This window comes from Schistocerca serialis, chromosome 1 (assembly GCF_023864345.2).
Source record: "Schistocerca serialis cubense isolate TAMUIC-IGC-003099 chromosome 1, iqSchSeri2.2, whole genome shotgun sequence".
Lineage (NCBI taxonomy): Eukaryota > Metazoa > Arthropoda > Insecta > Orthoptera > Acrididae > Schistocerca > Schistocerca serialis.
The window spans coordinates 385,508,939-385,533,550 of NC_064638.1; the positions used below are offsets into that span (position 1 = coordinate 385,508,939).

General features: G+C 38.0%; 1 protein-coding gene across 4 annotated transcripts in view; it reads right to left on the reverse strand.

Annotated features, from left to right (window-relative positions):
* Positions 1–2,452: 2,452 nt before the first annotated feature.
* LOC126470994 (exportin-7) overlaps positions 2,453–24,612 on the reverse strand; it is a 244,019-nt gene continuing 221,859 nt past the window's right edge. For 2 of the 4 annotated variants that reach the window (XM_050099056.1, XM_050099063.1), the window contains exon 22: positions 2,455–3,590. In XM_050099056.1, the coding sequence (XP_049955013.1) occupies positions 3,491–3,590 (100 nt within the window). In that variant the 3' untranslated portion in view covers positions 2,455–3,490. Of the gene's footprint in view, positions 3,591–24,612 lie in introns of all 4 variants that reach the window. The other 2 variants (XM_050099047.1, XM_050099072.1) reach the window with 2 other exon arrangements.

The window sequence follows — 24,612 nt, forward strand, 5'->3', positions numbered from 1 at the left end:
CTACCAATATTTTTCAGAACTTCCGCTTGCTTTGCACTCGATTCTAAGCCGCAGGCGGTTTCTTGGATTACAAAAACCGGAAAAAAGTGCGGCTTAGATTCGAGTAAATACGGTAAGTAGTACCTACACAGAAACGCCAAGGAAACTGGTATAGGCATGCGTATTCAAAGACAGAGATATGTAAACAGGCAGAATACTGCACTGCTGTCAGCATGCTTATATATGACAATAAGTGTCTGGCATAGTTGTTATATTGGTTACTGCTGCTACAATGGTAGATTATCAAAATTTAAGTGAATTTGAATGTGATGTTATAGTCGACGCTCAAGGGATGGTAGCGATGAAGTTGGGATTTTCCCATACTAGCATTTATGAGTGTACTGCGAATACCAGGAATTGGGTAGAACATCAAATCTCCAACATCGCTGCGGCCGGAAAAAGATCCCACAAGAACGTGGCCGACAAAGACTCAAGATTATTGTTCAATGTGATAGAAGTGCAACCCTTTTGCAAATTATTGCTAATTTCAATGCAGGGCCATCAACAAGTGCCAGCATGCGAACCATACAACAAAAACATCATTGATATGTGCTTTTGGAGTCGAAGGCCCACCCGTGCTCCGTTGATGACTGCATGACACAAAGCTTTATGCCTCATCTTGACCCGTCAACACCAACACTGGACTGTTTATGACTGGTAACATATTGCCTAGTTGGATGAGTATCATTTCAAATTGCATCCAGAGGATGGATGTGTACAGGTACAGGTAGAACCTAATGAATATATGGACCCTGCAGTTCAGCAGGACACTGTTCAAACTAGTGGAGGTTCTGTAATGGTATGGGACCCCTGATATGTCTAGATATGACTCTGACAGGTGACACGTACTTAAGCATGCTATCCGATCACCTGCTCTTCATTCATGTCCATTGTGCATTATGACGGCCTTGGTTAATTCCAGCACGGCAATATGACACCTCACACATCCAGAATTGCCATAGAGTGGTTCCAGCAACAGTCTTCTGGGTTTATGTGCTTCTGCCGGCTACCAAACTCCCCAGACATCAACATTATTGAGCATATCTGGGATGTCTTGCAGCATGCTGTTCAGAGGAGAGCTCCCCTTCCTCATACTCTTATGGGTTTATGGACAGCCCTGCAGGATTCATGTTGTCACTTCCCTCCAGCACTACTTCAGACATTAGTCTAGTCTATGCCACATCGTGTTGTGGCACTTCTGCGAGCTCACGGGGCTCCTACACGATATTACGCAGGTTTACCAGATTCCTTGGCTCTTCAGTGTATTTCCTTATTAAAGTTCAGATTGGGTGCAAGTTTGTTGTAATATAACTTAATATAATGTAATAAAAAGTGATACAGCTGTTAACGTGCTCACTGTCTTGGGGATGTGGATCTCTTTACTACAAATGTCCTGTACTTTACAGATTTTCTAATGCCTACCTGCATCCAGGACACCACACAGAAACTGAAATCTTATAAATTAAAAGTTGTGCAGTGGATTTCTCAAGAGGGCAATACAGTTGTGCTCATTTTGTTGGTTGCATTTTAATATGCTTGGTGGTCTATGCAAACCGCTTTTGAGTAGTTGACAGACAACCCTGAATTCCAAGGAGTTTTCATGAACAGCTAAGAAGACAATACAGTCTGTTCAAGCAGAGGCCTATGAATAGCAACTTAAATTAGTTAGGGGTGACACTAAGCAACCAATTGCTTCTTCATCTTACTTTACATAGTAACTTTCATTTTTCATGATATACTTTTGAATAGCTGAGGCATCATTACAATCTCAGCCCTACAGTAGTTGAGCTAATCTTTGCACAAACAATGTTGAATAGTTTTTGTCTCCATAACGAATTTTCATTCAACATCAGTATGTGCAGTGATATGAAAATTCGTTTGGTGGAAGGTACGAGATGAGGTACAGAGGCGGAAGTAAAATGGATTATGAACCGTGCTTAGATAGCGCAACTGGTAGTGCATTCAACCATGAAAGGCAAAGGTTCCAATTTTTGTCTGTTACTTAGTGAAAGGATGAAAGTTCGGAGCTACCCATTATAAATAACTTACTTATTACATAATGTTCTTGCCCCAAGAGACTGTGATCTGTGGTCTTCAGATTCATGTCCCAATGTCACAGCTTTAAATCCTGATGACCACCTCAGATTTTTCTGGGCCGATACTGTCTCAGATGGTGCCATTCAGTCTCGTCAGACTAAATAAGATGTTGCTTGAATAAAGATGAATGGAGCCCATGTTTCTTCTTGAGAACAATTAGGAAAGGAAGTGGATGTGAACTTATCTGTGTTTTCAAGATTTAGAAAACTCAACAGAAAATTAATACTTGGTTTAGATTTTGGATTGCAATCAGCAAAGGTTTGTACAAGTTTAGCCAGAAGAAACAAAGATTTTTCTTGGATTGGCTCTTATTTATCAATGCACAATACATACAAAAATAAGACTATATTACATTAAAATTATGTGAACAGTATGTTCTACTTCATGTGCAGAAGCTATATAAAATATACAACAACAACACTATGCATAGAAAAGCGTCACATATTTTATAGGGCTCTTAATGATGAATAATGGTCTACAGCTGTAGAACAAAATTTTGAGATAAAGTACTCACACAAAAGGTTTTTTTCTTTGATACACAACAAAAGAAAGTGACTGAGAATGGTCCATACAGACACTTAACAACAGTTTAATAATAACAGAGTAACATACATGGCTACGTCTCTTGTTGGCAGTTCACAACAATTTGTGCCTGGTAAAAATTCAGTCCTTTCAAATAGGAACAAAAAATGTTGAATGCAAGTTCTTTATTTATGGAACGAGCTATAGAAACAACAAGTGTGACAATGATACATTCTCCTGACATTTTTACATACAATAATATTATCAACCAAATATTCCACAATTCACTGCAACAATCACAGTAAATTCCAGATTTTCATACATTGTAATCTCACAACAAATCACAGTACAATTAATTCCACAATCATTCTTTTCTCTAGTATTCACATTGTCACGTCAGCGGCAAGACACACTCACAAAACCAGAATATAAGAATCACATGTACTTTACAACGAATATACGCACTGTGTTCACACACAATTGCATATCAATATACTCTGAAAGTCACATTCTGAAAATGTCTTTCATATGTTCACCTTGGCAGCCACAACTTTTTGTTTAATGTCTGCACAATACCAGGATGAAATACATGTAATAAAGATACAGTGATACATAGCAATGGCACATTTATACTGAATATCTGGCACTTGACAAATTTTGAAATAGTGTTTGTCCAAACTTGCCTTCATTTTACTTAGGTTATATATTTTGCATTAATAAATAGAAAAAGGCTCATCTGTGATTTTGTTTTATTCACAACTTAAACAACCTTGCAATATCACTGTCACTTCAGTTACACCACACTCCATTCCTGGTAAAGATTACATAGTCACTATGATGTCATCATATCACTCACTGATGCTGCCGTCATATTAGGACCCTTCAAGGAATCATTGATATCTCGCCGAAACATGGACAAATTCTGCGTGAATCTGAAAAATATAAAGTCGTTACGCAGTTTATATACAGTAATTCCTTATATTTTTCTGCATTGGTCCTATTAAGCCCTTAAATATTCTAATTTACTTAGGTATAAACTAGACCCAGCAAACAAGTCTCTGTCAACAGCTACAGAAATGTACGTTGTGTTTTGACAGTCCAGTCACATGAATGTGCGCATATGTGACAAGGAGGTAGAAATGTAGACCAAATGGGTTCTGAGAACTACATAAACACTAAACAAGTTTCCACCACAATATCACGCCAAATTGCACAAATGCTTACTATACCCCTGTTTTTTAAGACATGGTCGAGTAGAGAAGAAACAGGTGACAACCTACTCAATGAAATAATGACAGAAAATACAAAAACGGGTTGCATACAGAATTACTGTCTCCTAAAGACCACTATCATTTGAACCCTTCCAAAATGCTTCTATTTATTTTACTTCTGTTTTTGTGTACAAAGTTATTTATAAAAAGTGCATGAGTGGTTTGTTACTAAGGGACACAGGGGCCTGACTCCACCAGAAATTTTGTGATATAATTTTATTCTGTGTGTTTTTTTTTCAGTATTATATCAAAGAATTTCAGTATGACATTATTTTGGCTTAGTACAAGTGACAGAAACACGAAATTACTGAGCTGCTAGCAGCTGTACCAGGGCTTGCTACCACTCCTCCCTCACTCTCCTCCCTCATCTTGGTGCATCCTTCCACAGTGACTCATTTTCCTTATCCACCAACTTCTAAGGGTCAGTGTTAGGTGGTTCATACTACCTCCACACTCTGACTACTAAAGCTGCAGTCATAGTGATGTGATTAATCTGTTTCCCTTTCTCCACCTTGCCCTTCAGTGTAGCATACTTTAGGACCACCTCAGGTGGGCCCAATTGGATGGACAAGCTCACACATACTCCCTATTTCCCACATCTCAGTGAACACTGCTGTCTTTCTTCCCTTCTTTTTTTTAGCTGATCAGTTTCTGCACCACCTATGCGGGCTATCTCACCATAGCCTTGGTATGGACCTGCCCATAGCCCAAATTTTCATTTGCATCAACTTATGCTGCTACCTGCATCTACCTCACCTTACCCTACTTGACATTTATTAATTGAAATATTTAAAAAAAGTTTATTTCAATAAATCAATACAAATTGCTTTCATTAATTAAAATTAAACAGTGGTGTGGTAGTTAATTCTTCATTAATAGTAAACTACTAAATTTGAATACTATTCAACCAACTCCAGACATCACAAAAGTAATAATAATAATAAAGAAAGAAAGAAAGAAAGAAAGAAAGAGAAAGGGGGACAGCACAACAAACACTGTCAGTTTACCACTATCTGGCCACTTAAAAATGTGTAGCTTACATCTATTAATGATATCTTCAATTCTTAGTCAACGATTTTTGTCAGGCCTGTATGATTTTCTCATACGCAACTCACACCTGAAAACACTCAAGCTCCAAGGATTCTTACGCACAATCAACACAAGAGTAATATCCAGTGGCAGGTTGAGAGGAATGAGTAAGGAATGAATATGAATGGGCCTCTAAGCAAGAGATTGTTTCCAGTAAATGCTTAACTGGTTTCATCTGGAATCATGTATAAATATTAAACAAAACCAACTGCAACACTTGGGTGTGTTGTTTCAAGATACTGTTCCTCTCTTCTTTCCTAAAAACAATTTTTAAATGGGTCTCTCATAAAATTCTGCATGCTTCGTGATGTTGTGCACAATGTATCTCATTAGCACCACTGTATAGCATATTTTCTTAGGACCTGGTTGGGAATACCTACCGTTTTAGAAATCAGCTCTTTTAAGTCTACTGACAATGTTGTCTTAGCCAGATATGTGGATAATCTATTTTCACTGTCATTTTATCTGTGTTCAGTCATTCCTTGGTTGCTTAATCTATTTTCAATTTATGGTTCACATGATTATGTGCGTATATCTCATATTTTATTCACACTGCATATTATATTTGCAACAAACTTTCTTTTTGAATTGCAGAAGGCTACAGTCGCAGAATTAAAACACTACAGGTATCACTAAAACAAACCATCTTTTAAAATTTGTTTCTATTTTGAAGAGCATAAATATTTGTGTTTGTCATATATATATGGCGGGTGATGAGGAATAATTCACTACCAAAATTGCAATTGCACCCTCAGCATACAAAGCTGTAATTTGGTTTTAATTGGATCGCTATTACAAGTTACAAAGTGATGGCACAACACATTTGGATTAGCAGTCAGTCTGCAGAGATGAGTGGGAAGAGTGCACATGACAGAGGTGTGGTGGTGTTCAGAGTTGGAAAGTATCTCTTGGAATACCAATGTATGCTCAATTACCTATTTGTAATATTTCTATTCCTGTTATTGTGTTTGCAGAATTTTTCTTGTATTTGTAAAACACTCTAAGTATATGGTTTGGATTTTCATGTGGTGTGTATGAAGGTATGATATGGTACAAATCAACCAATGTTAATGTCCCCTTCTGATATAAAGGATGTTAAAAAATAGTAAATATTTTGAAACGTGGTAGTATGGACTCTTGCAGTTCACATGGGTGCTAAAATTCGTAACTTAAGAACTATGATGAGCACTTGTTCAGAAGAGGAGCTGTGTTTCCAAGTAGTGAAGATAAACTAGTGCACACAGCTCTTAAGGCATCCTTTTTAGAGCACATGTTTACTGGACATTTTCCGTACCACCACCTCTCAAACTATTGAATATTTTTTTCTTTTTAACACCCTGCACATATGTGTGAGTTGTTCTTAGATTACACTTCAATCACACATATTAAGTCTGTTTTCTCTTGTTTATGAGAATTTCCTTTGTTAGTGTTGATTAAGCCACCACACGGTTTTAATGGGAGAGAGAATTTGTCTATTATTTCTATCATGACTTACCTATGAGCTTGTTTATCCCTGTATATCTTATGTAAAATTTAAAGATTTCATTTTCTCCTGATCCATAATCATGCTAGATGTACAGCGTGGTTATAATTAAACTTTCACTACTTGAGAAGGGCCTCCACAACAAAACAGTGATTGCAGGACAATGAAACTTGGTGGAAACATTTTTAAGGACATGCGGAAGAGAAATGATGAATAAACCATTGAAAGAAACACACTTTTATTTCCACAAGACAGAATAACATTTGATAATTGTGTACGATGTTTACATTCCAGGTTACAAATGTTGCTCAATGTGACAACCAACTGTACCCACGACAGACTGGAACTGCACTAGAGATTGCTCTACAAATGCCAGAAACAACAGTGGCCCATTGAATATTCAGCTAAGGCAACATTAACTTCTTCAATAATTTGTGGTGCAACTGGTCACTGGTCTCTCCCAGGAGTGATTCCGAAACTGCCCTCAATTTGAACTTCCGAATCATGTTCTTCAACCGCAGAGCGGAAAGAAAGAAGACCTCTCTGTGGTTTTTTAATACATCGACACTTGCGAAAATCAACAGCACTATTGCCCTTTTGATAGAACAGCTGTACAAGTGAAGCCCTACTCACCATGGCCAGATGCATGTTGACTGTCTCAAGGTATCCTGTGAGTGATCATTTTCAAGTTAAGGATTTTTTCCAGGTTTTTAAGGCAAATTTTTCCATGTAACTTTCTTTATTGAATTTGAGACTAAAACATTCTTTTTTCAAAACTTTATATTGATAATTATTGGAATATGCATAATTAATTACAAGTTACTTCTTTAGTAGTATACATCACAGATACAAATTAAAATTTTAATACTGAATCTTGATTTACAGGTAATAAAAAATACAAAATTGTTTTTACAATGTATATATGAGGGGGGATAAAATATAAATGGGATTTTTGTTCCTGAACATCATCAGTTAGTAGGACTGGCCCCACACTTCTGTTACGCTTAGGTGGGATCGTTATAAGTTAGGAGAGAGTGTTGTCAGATATTTCCCACCGTTTTGTCAGTAACGCTGACGATGTATGAGCAATATATGCACCCTTCCATTGTGCAATGCATAATTATCAAATTTCTTGTTTGTGAAGGAGTTACAGCGGTGGAAATTTGCCAAAGATTGATTGTACAATTCACTGATAAAACATTATCAAGGACGCATGTGTTTACCTGGCATGAAAAGTTCAAGGAAGAACAAGGACGTGTGGAAAATCAGCAACACAATCGCCATCCTCCAACCAGCATTACAGACAAAAACATTCATGCGGTTAAAGACATTATGGACAATGATTGAGGGGTGAGAGTATCAGAAATTGCACAAAAAGTCAGAATCAGCTATGGGAGCTGTCAAGCAGTCATCACAAACAACCTACAGTTCCGTAAAGTGTGTTCCAGATGGGTCCCTAAAGCTTTGACTCAAAATCTGAAGCTGAGACCTTTGGAGGACTGTCAGAGGCTTACAGCAAGCTTTGCGGAAGAAGGTGATGCATTTTTGAGTCGGATCGTCATCTGTGATGAAACATAGGTTCACCACTACTCTCCAGAATCCAAACAAGTCAGTAAGGAGTGGCGGAGAAAGGGGGAGGCAGCACCAGTGAAAGCCAAGACTCGACTCTCAGTTGGCAAGGTTCTTTCAACGGTTTTTTTCGATCAGAATGGCATTTTGCTGATTGATTTTTTTGTATGAGTGATGCACAATCAATACTGCTTACTACTGCGGACTGTTGAACCACGTGAGAGTTGCATATCGCTAAAAAAACAAGACCACTCCATTCAACAGGTCATCCTCCTCCATGACAATGCGCAACCCCATTATACAGCTCTAACTGTCTCCAACCTACAGGAAATGCACTGGACTACACTTGATCATCCTCCTTACAGCCAGGACTTATTGCCCTGCGATTTCCATTTATTCGGACTGCTTAAAAAAGCTCTAGGAGGGCGATGATTTGAAGATGACGAGAGTGTGGAAGACTATGTGCGCAACTGGCTGGTGACATGGTCCAGTTCTTTTCATGATGGGGCATCAAAAAGCTGCCAATACGCTGAGACAAATATATTTCCAAAGATGGAGATTATGTGAAAAAATAAATTATAATTGCCTTCAGTTTTTCAATAAATGAATTTAAATAAAAAATAAAATCCCATTTATATTTGATCCACCCTCGTGCATTGAAACTCGCTCATTACAGGGACAAACTGTAGAATTTAGTCATGTTAAAAATGAATAAACAATTTCTTTAAATTTTTTATCTCTGCCTAAATCTTTGAGGCTTCAGTCAACAAAGGTACTCTTTTCGTTTCTAATTCTTTGATTTCAGCTTGCTTTTGTTTGTTCAATAATCACTCCTCCTCTTCTCTTTCACCTTCCTTTATCTTGTGTTTCATATCGTCTTAGTACAAAGAATGTGCACTGCAAAAACGGTGTATAATACTTCGGTTGATGTTGAAATTGTCCACTCCATTTGCTTTCTTGACTAAGTCATATACATATCTTTGAACAAGAGGGTTTTTTTCTGTTTGATTTTCAACTATGATTTCGGAGTTTACAAAAAAAGCTTACTCAACAGAAGCATTCCCATGTGAGATTATTAAAATAATTTGCACAAAATCTCAGAAATTTGGGCATGCCCTCTTTCAAATTCTAAAGGTGGCCGGGGTAAAATACAGGGAGCGAAAGGCTATTTACAATTTGTACAGAAACCAGATGGCAGTTATAAGAGTCGAGGGACATGAAAGGGAAGCAGTGGTTGGGAAGGGAGTAAGACAGGGTTGTAGCCTGTCCCCGATGTTGTTCAATCTGTATATTGAGCAAGCAGTAAAGGAAACAAAAGAAAAATTCGGAGTAGGTATTAAAATTCATGGAGAAGAAATAAAAACTTTGAGGTTCGCCGATGACATCGTAATTCTGTCAGAGACAGCAAAGGACTTGGAAGAGCAGTTGAATGGAATGGACAGTGTCTTGAAAGGAGGATATAAGATGAACATCAACAAAAGCAAAACAAGGATAATGGAATGTAGTCTAATTAAGTCGGGTGATGCTGAGGGAATTAGATTAGGAAATGAGGCACTTAAAGTAGTAAAGGAGTTTTGCTATTTGGGGAGCAAAATAACTGATGATGGCCGAAGTAGAGAGGATATAAAATGTAGGCTGGCAATGGCAAGGAAAGCGTTTCTGAAGAAGAGGAATTTGTTAACACCAGTATTGATTTAATTGTCAGGAAGTCATTTCTGCAGTATTCGTATGGAGTGTAGCCATGTATGGAAGTGAAACATGGACGATAAATAGTTTGGACAAGAAGAGAATAGAAGCTTTCGAAATGTGGTGCTACAGAAGAATGCTGAAGATTAGATGGGTAGATCACATAACTAATGAGGAAGTATTGAATAGGATTGGGGAGAAGAGAAGTTTGTGGCACAACTTGACCAGAAGAAGGGATCGGTTGGTAGGACATGTTCTGAGGCATCAAGGGATCACCAATTTAGTATTGGAGGGCAGCGTGGAGGGTAAAAATCGTAGGGGGAGACCAAGAGATGAATACACTAAGCAGATTCAGAAGGATGTAGGTTGCAGTAGGTACTGGGAGATGAAAAAGCTTGCACAGGATAGAGTAGCATGGAGAGCTGCATCAAACCAGTCTCAGGACTGAAGACCACAACAACAACATTTGAAGAATTTGATTATATGACTACAGAATTTATCAAGATGATTTTCACTTCACCTGTAACATTTTATCTCGTCTTCAATTCTCTTTTCTCTGCAGACATTCTCAAACTCAAGTTTGACACGGTCTGCCTTTGAATCCAACATTCTTCCATTTCATACCAAAATTTTAAGACATACTGTCAATCTTCTTTGAGCTAATTCCTGGTTTAACAAAATTTCTTGATTCTAGCAGGAAATCACATGCGCAAAGTTGTATTTGAGCGGTGATCTATCTTGCAACTTCTCAACTATGCAAATAATGCATAACCGCACGTTTTCCTTCAGCAACAATATCTCCTCTCCAGACACATTCTTATTTTAAGCGCACTTCTTGTAGCAAAAATTCAGATTGAACTGTCTTGCTGCAATATCATTCTTTATATCCCTTAAGTCGATTTTCATCAAAGATGAGTTTTTGCTCTTTTTTAAGATGTCTAGTTTCACAACTTGCTGCATCAAAATGTTCACAAGATTATGTAGTACATCATACAGACATTGAGCCATTGGGTCATCTCTCTGAAAATCGAGTAAAAACGGTTCCGACAAGTGTGCTGTTGAATTGAAGAATGTCAATTTTGTAGCTAGCAATTTATCATTGACGGTTTCAAAAACAAATTCGAAACTTAGATAACTGAGGAATAGTTTTCGATTTATTTATCTCAATAACGCAAGTTCAAATGTATTCAAGAAATTCTACAGCTTTAGCAGCCTATCTAGTTCTACAAAATGACAGGAAAAGATGGAGATCTGATTGTCACAGTGTATTGTGATCTTCATGCAAATAAATCATTACATAATTAATAAAGTGTTCTAAAAAATGACAATTCCCAATTAGTTTTGGATATGCCACATAATACATGCAAACTGCAGGCACCAATTGGTAGCAGTTGAAGACAATCGAAGGATTCTTTTAGTTCCTTGTTAATGTAATTCAAAAGTTTTAAATTCACATTTGGTCCATCCATTGATAACAGCAACTTTTTTATTTTAATTTTTTCCAAATTCAACGATCTTTTTACACTTTCAAGTAAATCATTTGCCCTTGTATGTTTCAGAAAAACAGTATCCAAGTTATGTGTTATTAACGATTTATCACAGTCCCAAAATCGTACATGAAACCCAGATGGATATCTGGGTTTTTCGAGGAACAGTATTCATACTTTCATCAAATATGAGTATGATCATTTCACATTTGTCAATATGGTCAGCAATTTTACAACTCGTGTATGATGCCAATCAGTGTCCAGTGCTGTAACACAGTTTTGATTTTTGCAACTGCATTTTCTTTGCAATCTGACTGGCGGAAATAACAAAGGGAACAGAGCTACACAGCCTGCTGAGCTCCGAATGGACAAATGACTCCCAACGGTGTGCAAACCCCACACAATTTCAGCACGTGTAATGTCATCTGATAGTGCATATGACTGCACTGTAGACTGATTCCAAGAATCGTTCTGTGGCTTTGAACATATTGCTTTGTTTCATACTGGACCTCCTATATCTATATTAGCTAATAAATAACACACATTCACAAATTAATAAACTACTCAAGACTGAAAGTAGTTTATAATATTCCTCAAAGTTAATATGAAATTTCCACTTCCATCAAAAAACAGAAAAAAGAATTTTAAGAATGCAACTGAGGTTTTTTTGTGTCTACTATTGAGATTAATCTTGTATGCATGATGATATGTCAGTCTGCCACCACTGAGCAGTCATTCAGCTCCATACATCTGTTCAACATGTATTAGTACAAGTCATTACTCTTCATGACTATGATGTCTTGTTTTTGACTGTTAATAGTTGAAAGGGTTACAAAAGGCTTAATGTAATTTTGGACACTGCACTAAACTGACTATGAACATCTCTATAAACGCTTTTACAAAACGTTTTACATCTGTATATTTTTACCATAGTAGCTGATCTGTATTTTAAGCCAGACTGCGAAGTAATGAAACCTCCTGTCTCTCCCCACCTCTCACATGGTAGCACCAATTAGCTTCCTTGGACACCAGCTTCACACAACATCTCAGCGAGTATAAAACAGGTATAGATTATTGGGTAAATATTGGATCACTAACGAATATTGAGTATATAACGTGTATATTCTCATTTGAATATTTGAATGCTATTTGAAATACCACATATGGTTTAAACTGATACTACTTCAATATGGGTGTGGCACAGAAATTTTTAAAAAAATCAATGTTCAATGTTTTTAAATAAAATCTGTTGGTTTTTACATGTTTTTCTGATTTTGAAAATTCCTGGCTTTTTTAAGATTTCAAGGTTCGCTGGACACGCTATGTCTGCAACTGCAATGCACACTGATGCATATGTTTCAACCTTACGTTGCCATACCAGTACCGCAACTAACAGTAACTCATGACACTAACACTACCAGAACACAAATCCTGCAGCACAGTCAGGACAGCATTCCCATAAAGTTGAGTACCCCTTTGGTACACAGGTTTCTGTCTACACTGTCTCAAGTAGTGGAATTTTAATTATAACCTCCAAGTATTTTTGTTATTCATGTGGTCAAGGGTAAAGATTGTATCTACTCAGTTCTTGTGTCATGTAAATGTTCTCATAATTTGCACTAGCCTTGTGGAAACCTTTCCTTATTTAAAAACAGTCAAGACTCCTAACCCTGTGTTTGTGTTGTTGTCTTCAGTCCAGAGACTGGTTTGATGCAGCTCTTCATGCTACTCTATCCTGTGCAAGCTTCTTCATCTCCAAGTACCTATTGCAACCTACATCCTTCTGGATCTGCTTAGTGTATTCATCTACCGGTCTCCATCTACGATTTTTCCCTCCACGCTGCCTTCCAGTACTAAATTGGTGATCCCTTGATGCCTCAGAACATGTCCTTCAAACTGATCCCTTCTTCTAGTCAAGTTGTGCCACAAATTCCTCTTCTCCCCATTTCTACTCACAAGGGAACCTCCCCATCGCACCCCCCTCAGATTTAGTTATAAGTTGGCACAGTGGATAGGCCTTGAAAAACTGAACACAGATCAATCGAGAAAACAGAAAGAAGTTGTGTGGAACTATGAAAAAAAATAGTAAAATATACAAACTGAGTAGTCCATGCCAAGATAGGCAACATCAAGAAGACTGTCAGCCAAGGAGCGCCATGGTCCCGTGGTTAGCGAGAGCAGCTACGGAACGAGAGGTCCTACGTTCAAGTCTTCCCTCGAGTGAAAAGTTTAATTTTTTATTTTCAGTTTATGTGACAAACTCTTAAGTTTTCATCACTTTTTTGGGAGTGATTATCACATCCACAAGAAAACCTAAATCGGGCAAGGTAGAAGAATCTTTTTACCCATTCGCCAAGTGTACAAGTTAGGTGGGTCGACAACATATTCCTGTCATGTGATGCACATGCTGTCACCAGTGTCATATAGAATATATCAGACGTGTTTTCCTGTGGGAGAATCGGTTGACCTATGACCTTGCGATCAAATGTTTTCGGTTTCCATTGGAGAGGCACGTCCTTTCGTCTACTAATCGCACGGTTTTGTGGTGCGGTAGCAAAACACAGACACTAAATTTATTGCAGTGAACAGAGACGTCAATGAACGAACGGACAGATCATAACTTTGCGAAAATAAAGAAAGTAAAATTTTCAGTCGAGGGAAAACTTGAACCAAGGACCTGTAGTTCTGCAGTTGCAGTTACTCCTGCTAACCACGGGACCACGGCGTTCCTGAGCTCACATTCTCCTTGATGTTGCCTATCTTGCACATGGACTACTCAGTTTGTATATCTTACTAATTTTTATCACGGTTCCACAAAACTTCTTCCCGTTTTCTCGATTGATCTGTGTTCAGTTTTTCAAGGCCTATCCACTGTGCCAACTTATAACTAAATCTGAGGGGGTTGCGATGGGGAGGTTCCCTCGTCAGTACCTCCTCATTAGTTATGTGCTCTACCCATCTAATCTTCAGCATTCTTCTGTAGCACCACATTTCAAAAGCTTCTTTTCTCTTCTTGTCTAAAATATTTATTGTCGATGTTTCACTTCCATACATGGCTACACTCCACACAAATACTTTCAGAAAAGACTTCCTGACACTTAAATCTATACTTGATGTTAACAAACTTCTCTTCTCGAGAAACGCTTTCCTTGCCATTGCCAGTCTACATTTTATATCATCACTACTTCAACCACCCTCAGTTATTTTGCTCCCCAAATAGCAAAACTCATGTACTACTTTAAGTGTCTCATTTCCAAATCTAATTCCCGTATCACCATCCAATTTAATTCGACTACATTCCATTATTCTCGTTTTGCTTTTGTTGATGTTCATCTTATATCCAGCTTTCAAAACACTGTCCATTCCGTTCCATACTCTTCCAGGTAATTGGCTGTCTCTGACAGAATTACAATGTCATAGGAAAACCTCAAAGTTTTTATTTCTTCTCCATGGATTTTAATTCCTACTCCAAATCTTTCTTTTGTTTCCTTTACTGCTTGCTCAATATATAGATTGAATAACATCAGGGATAAACTACAACCCTGTCTCACTCCCTTCCCAACAACTGCTTCCCCATCATGACCCTTGACTCTTACGACTGTCACCTGGTTTCTGTACAAATTGTAATAGCCTTTCGCTCCCTGTATTTTACCCCTGCCACCTTCAGAATTTGAAAGAGAGTATTCCAGTTAACGTTGTCAAAAGTTTTCTCTAAGTCTACAGATGCTAGAAACATAGGTTTGCCTTTCCTTAACCTAGCTTCTAACATAAGTCGTAGGGTCAGTATTGCCTCACGTGTTCCAACATTTCTACAGAATCCAAATTGATCTTCCCCGAGGTCAGCTTCTACCAGTTTTTCCATTCGTATGTAAAGAATTTGTGTTAGTATTTTGCAACTGTGACTTATAAAACTGATAGTTCAGTAATTTTCACACCTGTCAGCACCTGCTTTCTTTGGTATTGGAATTATTATGGAGATGAAAAAGCTTGCACAGGATAGAGTAGCATGGAGAGCTGCATCAAACCAGTCTCAGGACTGAAGACCACAACAACAACAACAACAACAACATATCCTTCTTGAACTCTGAGGGTATTTCACCTGTCTCATACATCTTGTTCACCAGATGGTAGAGCTTTGTCATGGCTGACTCTCCCTAGGCTATCAGTAGCTCTAATGGAATGTTGTCTACTCCCCGGCCCTTGTTTCAACTAATGTCTTTCAATGCTCTGTCAAATTCTTTACACAGTATCATATCTCCCATTTCATCAGTATCATATCTCCCATTTCATCTTCACCTACATCCTCTTCCATTTCCATAATATTGCCCTCAAGCACATCGTTCTTGTGTAGACCCTCTATACACTCCTTCCACCTTCTTGCTTTCCCTTCTTTGCTTAGAACTGGTTTTCCAACTGAGCACTTGATATTCATACAAGTGGTTCTATTTTCTGTAAAGGTCTCTTTAATTTTTCTGTAGGCAGTATTTATCTTACCCCTAGTGATCTATGCCTCTACATCCTTACATTTGTCCTCTAGCCATCTCTGCTTAGCCATTTTGCACTTCCTGTCAATCTCATTTTTGAGATGTTTGTATTCCTTTTTGCCTGCTTCATTTACTGCATTTTTATATTTTCTCCTTTCATCAATTAAATTTAAAATCTCTTCTGTTACCCAAGGATTTCTACTAGCCCTCATCTTTTCACCTACTTTATCCTCTGCTGCCTTCGTATTTCATCTCTCAAAGCTACCCATTCCCCTTCTACTGTATTTCTTACCCCCGTTCTAGTCTATCATTCCCTAATGCTCTCTGAAACACTCTTCAACCTCTGGTTCCATCAGTTTATCCAGGTCCTATCTCCTTAAATTCTTACCTTTTTGCAGTTTCTTCAGGTTTAATCTACAGTTCATAACCCATAGACTGCAGTCATAGTCCACATCTGCCCCTGGAAATGTCTTACAATTTAAAACCTAGTTTCTAAATCTCTAGCTTACCATTATATAATCTATCTGAAACCTTCCAGTGTCCCCTCTTCCACATATACAACCTTCTTTCACGATCCTTAAAGCAATTGTTACCTATGATTAAGTTATGCTCCATGCAAAATTTTACCAGGTGGCTTCCTCTTTCATTCCTTAGTGCTATTCCATTTCACCTATTACTTTTCATTCTCTTCCTTTTCCTACTATCAAATTCCTTTCCCCCATGACTACTAAATTTTCATCTCCCTTCACTACTGAGTAATTTCTCTTATCTCATCATACATTTCTTCAATCTCAACATCTGTGGAGCTAGTCGGCATATAAACTTGTACTACTGTGGTAGGCATGGGCTTCCTGTCTAACTTGGCTACAATAATGCATTCACTATGCTGTTTGTAGTAGCTTACTTGCGCTCCTATTGTTTTTGTTCATTATTAAACATACTCCTGCATTACCCTATTTGATTTTGTGTTTATAATCCCATATTCACCTGACCAGAAGTCTTGTTCCTCCTGCCATCGAACTTCACTAATTCCCACTATATATAACTTTAATCTATCCATTCCCCTTTTTAAATTTTCTAACCTACCTGCCCGTTTAAGGGATCTGACATTATTACACACTCCGATCTGCAGAATGCCAGTTTTTTTTTCCTCCTGAGTAGTCCCCGTCCAGATATCTGAATGGGGGACTACTTTACCTCCAGAATATTTTATCCAAGAGGCCGCCATCATCATTTAACCATACAGTAAAGCTGCATGATCTCGAGAAAAATTATGGCTGTAGTTTCCCCTTGCTTTCAGCTGTTTGCATTACCAGCAAAGCAAGGCCATTTTGGTTAATGTTACAAGGCCAGCTCAGCCCCTGCGACTACTGAAAAGGCTGCTGCCCCTCTTCAGGAACCACACGTTTGTCTGGCCTCTCAACAGATACTTCTCCGTTGTGGTTGAATGTATGGTACGGCTATCTGTATCGCTGTGGCACGCAAGCCTCCCCACCAACAGCAAGGTCCATAGTTCATGGACCCCTAACTCTGTCTGATCCATTTTATCAGAACATGACTCCATTGCTTATTATGTTCAACAGAAAACTTCTGATAAATAACTTTCCTGTACTATGTAATTAAGGAGGTTTCTTACCAAACATTTAAATCCCAGTATAAACTTTTCACGAGATTCCTGTTAAAGTATGAGTGTTTCAAGTTCTGGCATTGCTGTTTTATTCTCAGTAAGATAAACATGGTTTTAAATGATGATCATAGCTGCCCAAGAGAATTTCAGAAACAGAAAATCAAAGAACTAGAATTGAGAAAGTTTTTAAATCAGTACTTGTAATATATGACTAGTACCTGCCTGGAAAAGTGAATGAAGCTTGAATGGTGCAGCCTGCCTTCAGTACTTCAGTTATTAGTTGAAGTATGAGCTTGCAAATTGCAGTTCTGTGATAAGTAGCACAGTTCAACACTCACGTAAGTGTTTTAAATTTTTCAGTACAATGTGACCCACAAATTTAAGTCATAGTAGTAAAAATTAGTTTTCACAACAAATGTCATATTTATATCCTCAAGTTCAGGACCCTTCTTACACATCTCTATATCTTTAAAAATCACATTGTGAATGAAAGTCACAACATTTTGAAACTAGTATATTTTAAAATTTTTTGCGTAAAGTACTTCTTCCCTCTGTGTACACATTAGAAACAATGTGTTGGTGTTGCTAAAATCACACTGAAAGTTATTTGTGGGTTCTGGATCCTACTTACACATCAGTGTGAATTTAGGGAGGATCTTGTTATTAAAAGTTAACAACAATTAACAAAATTTGTCTTTTAATTTCCCCTCCCTTCCATACTACATGTTACAAAAAATATGTTACCATTACTAGGATTAAAAGGGTAATTGTTTTATTTAAGCTCTATGTTAAGGCCTATTCTTCAGCTGTTCCATACATCTAATACCCATTCCATTTTTTCACTATTTTACATGCTGTGGACTTTGTTCTTATGACACATCAATAAGTAACTTATGTTTAATTTATCAGAAAAATTATCCGCAAATGAGTATTACATAAAGTTGGAAACCAAATCCCCCCCCCCACCCCTCCAGGAATAAAGAAACTGGAACTTTGCTCAGCCAAATGAAGTCATATGGAGATTATGTTCAGAAATAAATGTTATTTTTGTGAAAATAATATTAACTGTTTTTAGCAAATTTACTGATTAATTTTCAATTAATACAATCTTAACCAAGTATCACTATTGTTCTAAATATTCTGTTGAGGTGTGATACCAAAGTTGTGTGTGTATGTGTGTGTGCGTAGGGGGTGAGAGGAGGGGGAAGGATGAGTACCTAATTTTCGATAACTAAACAATGATTACACATCACCCAGTAAGGAAAGTTTTCGGAGCTTAGCCTAAACATGATCGTCAGTCCCTTTGTAGGCTACTTTCTTTGTTGATGGACTACATTTCTTCCTGAGGATTCTTCCAATAAACCTCAGTCTGGCATCTGCACGAGTCCGACTAATTTTACGTGGTCGTTCCACTTCAAAAACACTCAGTATGCACAGTCCAAGATATTTTATTGACGTGAGCACTTTAGTGACTGTTCTGAAATTTTATCACCATACAATAAACAGTCTTTCTGTCACTGAATTCACAATATGTTAATATGTTACATTTGTTTATGTTGAGGGTCAGTTGCAACTCGCTGCACCAAGCTTCAATCCCCTGCATGTGTTCCTTCATTTCACTATAATTTTCTAGCATCACGATTTCTCTGCATACAACAGCATCATCCGCGAAAAGCCTCACAGAGCTTCCGATAATATCTACAAAGTCATTCATATTCACAGCATTTGTTTTAATACGAGACAACTGAATATTTTGGAAATGACGCATCATGAAAACAAAACAGTTCTAGTTGAAAAGTTAATATTAGTACAGGGGACATCTGTCTGTGTTATAACTGGCCAGCTCCTAACCGCTCAACTTCATATAGGAACACCATTTTTACTGCATATTTGGATTCCACACAAAAAATAGCTATGGTTTATTAAACCTATTGTTTTCCATTCACGGCAGATGGCACTGTGATCAACAAACAAGTGCATCTGTTCCTGCAGTTAAGAACCGACACATTTGATTCTACATTTCATTTGTGACGTATATGTAAGACTTTGTGTTCTAATGGTTCAATTTATGTTCAAAACTTATTTTAGAGTCACAAATTTGATTATACAGTACAACAAAGCTGTTTCAATGTCTCATTGGAAACGAAAACGATATTACCTCTCACAATTGGGGTGCTGGATTTCGGTGAGTCCCATTGCCTCTCACCATTGGGGTGTTTGATTTCGGTGAGTATCCATGGCAGATACACTGGTCACATCACTTCATGGACATTTTACATTATTATTGTAACAGATCTACATCCACAAAGATAATCTGCAATCTACCGTACAGTGTTTGACGGAGGGTACCCAGTACCACAACTTTTCATTTTCATTCCTGTTCCATTCACAAACAGAGAAAGGGAAAAACAACTCCTTACATGCCTCCATATGAGCCCTAACTTCTTGTATCTTACCTCTGTGATCCTTACACGTAATGTATGTCGGAGGTAGTAAAACTGTTCTGTAATCAGCTTCAAATCCTGGAAATTTTCTTGATACTGTTCCTTGAAAAGAATGTCGTCTTCCATCCAGGGATTCCCATTTGAGTTACTGAAGTGTGTGCGTAACACTTGTGTGTTGTTCGAACCAGCCAGCAACAAATCTAGAAACTTGCTTCTGAATTGCTTTGATGTCTTCCTTTAATCAGACCTGGTATGGATCCAAACACTTGAGCAATACTTGAGAATAAATTGCACTAGTGTCCCATATGCGATCTCCTTTACAGATGGACCAACCTTTTCTAGAATTCCCCCAATAAAGCAAAATCGACCATTTGCCTTCACTACCATAATCCTCAAATGTTCATTCCATTTTGTATTGCTTTGCAATGTTAAGCTCAGATATTTAAATGTCGTCATTCATATTCCGCTGATATTGCATAGTGACTAGTGCAAGAGTTACGGCATGGAATAATACACCTGATATTTGTTGATATAGTGCCATCTACTGTGAATGGGAAACAACTGCTTGAGTAAACTGTATGTATTTTTTTTTTTTTTTTTTTTTTTTTTTGCACAGAACTCACATATGCAATAAAATGGGAGGGAGAGGGGGCTTTCCCATCACAAAATATGATGCTGACCTTGCCCACACAGGAGGGGCAGTTAGATGGCCAGTTGTAGCAAAGGCAGAAACCCCCTTTCCTAATATGAACTTTTCACCTGGAATATTTTTTTTCCTCAATATGATGCATTGGTTTAGAGATATTTAGTTGTCTAAAGTTGAAACAAACATCCTGTATATTGTAAAAAAGCAATGGTCCTATAACACTCCCCTTGGACACACCTGAAGTTACTTGAAGACTTCTCTCCATTCAGAATGACATGCTGTGTTCTGTTTGCTACAAAACTCTTCAATCCAGTCACACAGATGGTCTGATACCCCACAAGCTGGTATTTTGTTCATTTTGTGCCTTTCGGAAGTCAAGGAACATGGTACCTACCTACACAGCTACTGTTTTCACCAGATTATAAGATGAGGTTCTTTCCCCAAATTCGTCATCAGAAAAACACAGGGTCATCTTATGTTCAAAGATTAACCTATTCCTGTTGAGGCTAACACTGTTACTTTGTTTAATAGAATACAGCTTTGACTATTGAGGTGACATGCAGATTTATTTTGAAGATTTTGGAAGGTTGATGCTGGGAAAAAAATACTTGCTGTCGAACACGCTCATGATTTCCCTATATGCCAAAATTCTCAATATAGATCAATGTTGCTCAAACAATCATGTGACTTTTGCATTATGCAGCACTAGTGCAAGGGATACATGAGAAACTATGATGCAGCCACTACAGCAGTCTATTTCTCTGCTTAAAATTTGGCAATCTTGTGACAAACAGGACAAAAAAGCACTAAATTCTATAATTTTACAAACTATTGTTGTATCCGATAATATCTGCAATAAAAGTTCTTATATATGTATGGATAAACAAACATTACAGTAATGCAGCTTTTTGAGTAAAGGTAATATTCAAAAGTGAAAATGTTGTCCTTCAAAAAACAGTACTTGACCCTGAACCCTGATCGATATTTTATTTGATTATGAGAGACTGTAATGATTTACTAAGTGGGTTGTGAATGAGAAATCTGGTCACTGTTCACTTCTTAGAACACCGGATAAAAAGTTACCAGCTTTAGAACATAATGGTGACATTCAGATAAAACAAGGAGGATGATTAATCCAGACAACAAACAAAACAAATCACATTAAGCTGTAACTGTTGTTGCTAGAATAAATTACAGCGGCAAGATCTTTCATGGAGATAGCACCAACAGACATCGGTAGGTCACGAGCGAAAGTTTGAGAATCGGATGGAATATGATTACAATCCTTTATTTATGTATTAGTTACTGTTGTTACATATGAAATGCATCTAGAAGATATTGCAGTTTGTGTCTTGACACAAGCACTTGACTCAAGCACAGCACTATGGAAGGACTGGAGTGGGAACAGTAGTACCAGCTTGGATGAGAGCTAGATGAGTGAGTGGGCAGCAAATTATGTCGTATTGCCAACCATGGGAATCTATACAGAGTACTTTAGCTTTTCAGGAACATCTACCACATTTGAACTGCAGTTAGCCTGAATCTATTTGTAACTGGAATTACAATGACTTTAAAATGGGACAACTGCATAACAATAGTACTCATTTCTGCAGGAGATGATAAAGCTATAGATTGGGGCCAGTGATGTACTTATCTGTTTTGTGCTGCAGTGTTGTCGATGCGCACCGTGATGTAGGACAGAAATGAAAGGAGGTGTTTCAGCTGCTGGTTCTATGCAGTCAATGAAAGAGCAGTTGGCAAATGTTGTGTTTAGAAACAGGAGACATTTTAACATTCTCATGTCAGTATAGAAGTGTCATCTGATATGTATTCATATAAAAACAGCAGTATTCTCAGGTGCCATGGTAACCACACTCTCTGAAATCGCAACATATTCAGGAGAAACATTCAAATATTCGTGATAACACAAGATATAAATTTCACAGTTCTGCTGTTAGGATGAAGATAGTAATACCATAGCAGATAGGGCCAATAAAGCGAAAATGTAGAAAATGAAATTCTCCATAAATTAATGTAAACTATTTATTTTCATTTATTTTATTTCTCCTTGCATTATCGAAATAGGTATAATGTTAACTTTTTAGGCAGATAGTTTACATCAACAATACAGTTTGAAATTTTGATGAGTCAGAATATGTTAAAAATAAATTTTTCTCTCAAGAAGCTTCTAGAAAATATGGGTCGTTTTATAATCAGGGTCATCTTATACATGGGTAAATGTGGTATAGCTACAGCTTTTTCTGTCTCATGGATCAACAGAGCGAGCGGTTTTCGGAACTCATGTTGGTTATCACAGAGGATATCCAGAAATGTCATAATATATTTACCTAGTGAGATGTGGGAAATAGCATAGAAACTGCATCCAGGCTTGGGAGGTTTCCCAGCCCTCGAAGTACTCTTTCAGGCAGATTCAATCCGGGTCAGGATCTACAGAAATATACTTTGCCAGACTTGTGTGTTGGGACCCTTGCTGTTCACGTTGCACACTGAAGTGCCAAAGAGACTGATATAGGCTTGCATATTCAAAATACAGATATAGGTAAACAGGCAGAATTGGTGCTACGATCGGCAATTCCTATATAAGACAACAAGTGTCTGGCGCAGTTTTACATTGGTTACTGCTACTACAATGTCAGGTTATCAATATTTAAGTGAGTCTGAACCTGGCGTTGTAGTCGGTGCACGAGCGGTGGGACACAGCGTCTTCAAGATAGTGATGAAGTGGGGATTTTCCCGCACGACCATTTACACGTGTACCGTGAATATGAGGAATCTGGTAAAACACCAAATCTCCAACACTGCTGCCACCATAAAAACATCCTGCAAGAATAGGTCCAACGACGACTAAAGAGATTTATTCAATCTGACGGAAGTGCAACCCTTCTGCAAATTGCTGCTGATTTCAATGCTGGGCCATCAACAAGTGTCAGCAAGGAAACCATTCAACGAAACATCATCAATATGGGCTTTCGGAGCCGAATGCCCACATGTGTACCCTTGATGACTGCACGACACATAGCTTTACATCTTACCTGGGCTCATCAACACCAACACTGGATTCTTGATGACTGAAAACATGTTGCCTGGTCAGGTGAGTCTCATTTCAAATTGTATCGAGCGGATGGACGTGTACAGGTATGGATACAACCTCATGAATCCATGGACCCTGCATGTCAGCAGGGACTAGTCAAGCTGGTGGTAGATCTGTAATGGCGTGAGGCATGCTCAGTTGGAGTGATATGAGACCCCCGATATGTCTAAATACAGCTCTGACAGGTGACATGTACATAATCATCCTTTGTGATCACCTGCATCCATTCATGTCCATTGTAAATTCCAAAAGAATTGAGCAATTCCAGCAAGACAATGTGACACCCCACACGTCCAGAATTACTACAGGGTTGTTCCAGGAACACTCTTCCAAGTTTAAGCACTTACACTGGCCACCAAACTCTCCAAACATAAATATTACTGAGCATATTTGGGATGCCTTGCAACGTGCTGTTCAGGAGGGATCTCCATTTCCTCATATTCTTATGGATTTATGGACAGCCCTGCAGGATTCCAGGTGTCAATTCCCTCCAGCACTATTTCAGACATTAGTCGAGTCCATGCCACGTCATGTTGTGGCACTTCTGCGTGTTCAGGGGGCCTACACAATATTAGTCATGTGTACCAGATTCTTTGGCTCTTCAGTGTATATTAATGACCTTGCAGACAATATTAATAGTAAGAAACTTCATAAATATTCAGTCAGATCTTGATAAGACTTCAAAGTGGTGCAACGACTGGCAACTTGCTCTCATTGTTCAGAAATCCTGAACTGGCGCTCTTGAAGACAGATGTAAATCATCTCGAGAAAGTCTATTAATGAAGTTTCACGAACCGGATTTAAATGACTCTAGGAATATACTATAATTCACTATGTATCACCCACATAGGGATCATGAGGGAAAGATAAGAATAATTACTCAAGGTATGCAATCAATCATTCTTCCTATGCTCCATACGTGAATGGAACAGAAAGATCCCTATCACTGGTACAGTGGGATGTACCCTTTGCCATGCACCTCATGGTGGTTTGCAGAGTGTAGATGTAGATGTGTTGTTCTGTTACTGTCATTCTGAGAGCAACAACCCAAAGTGA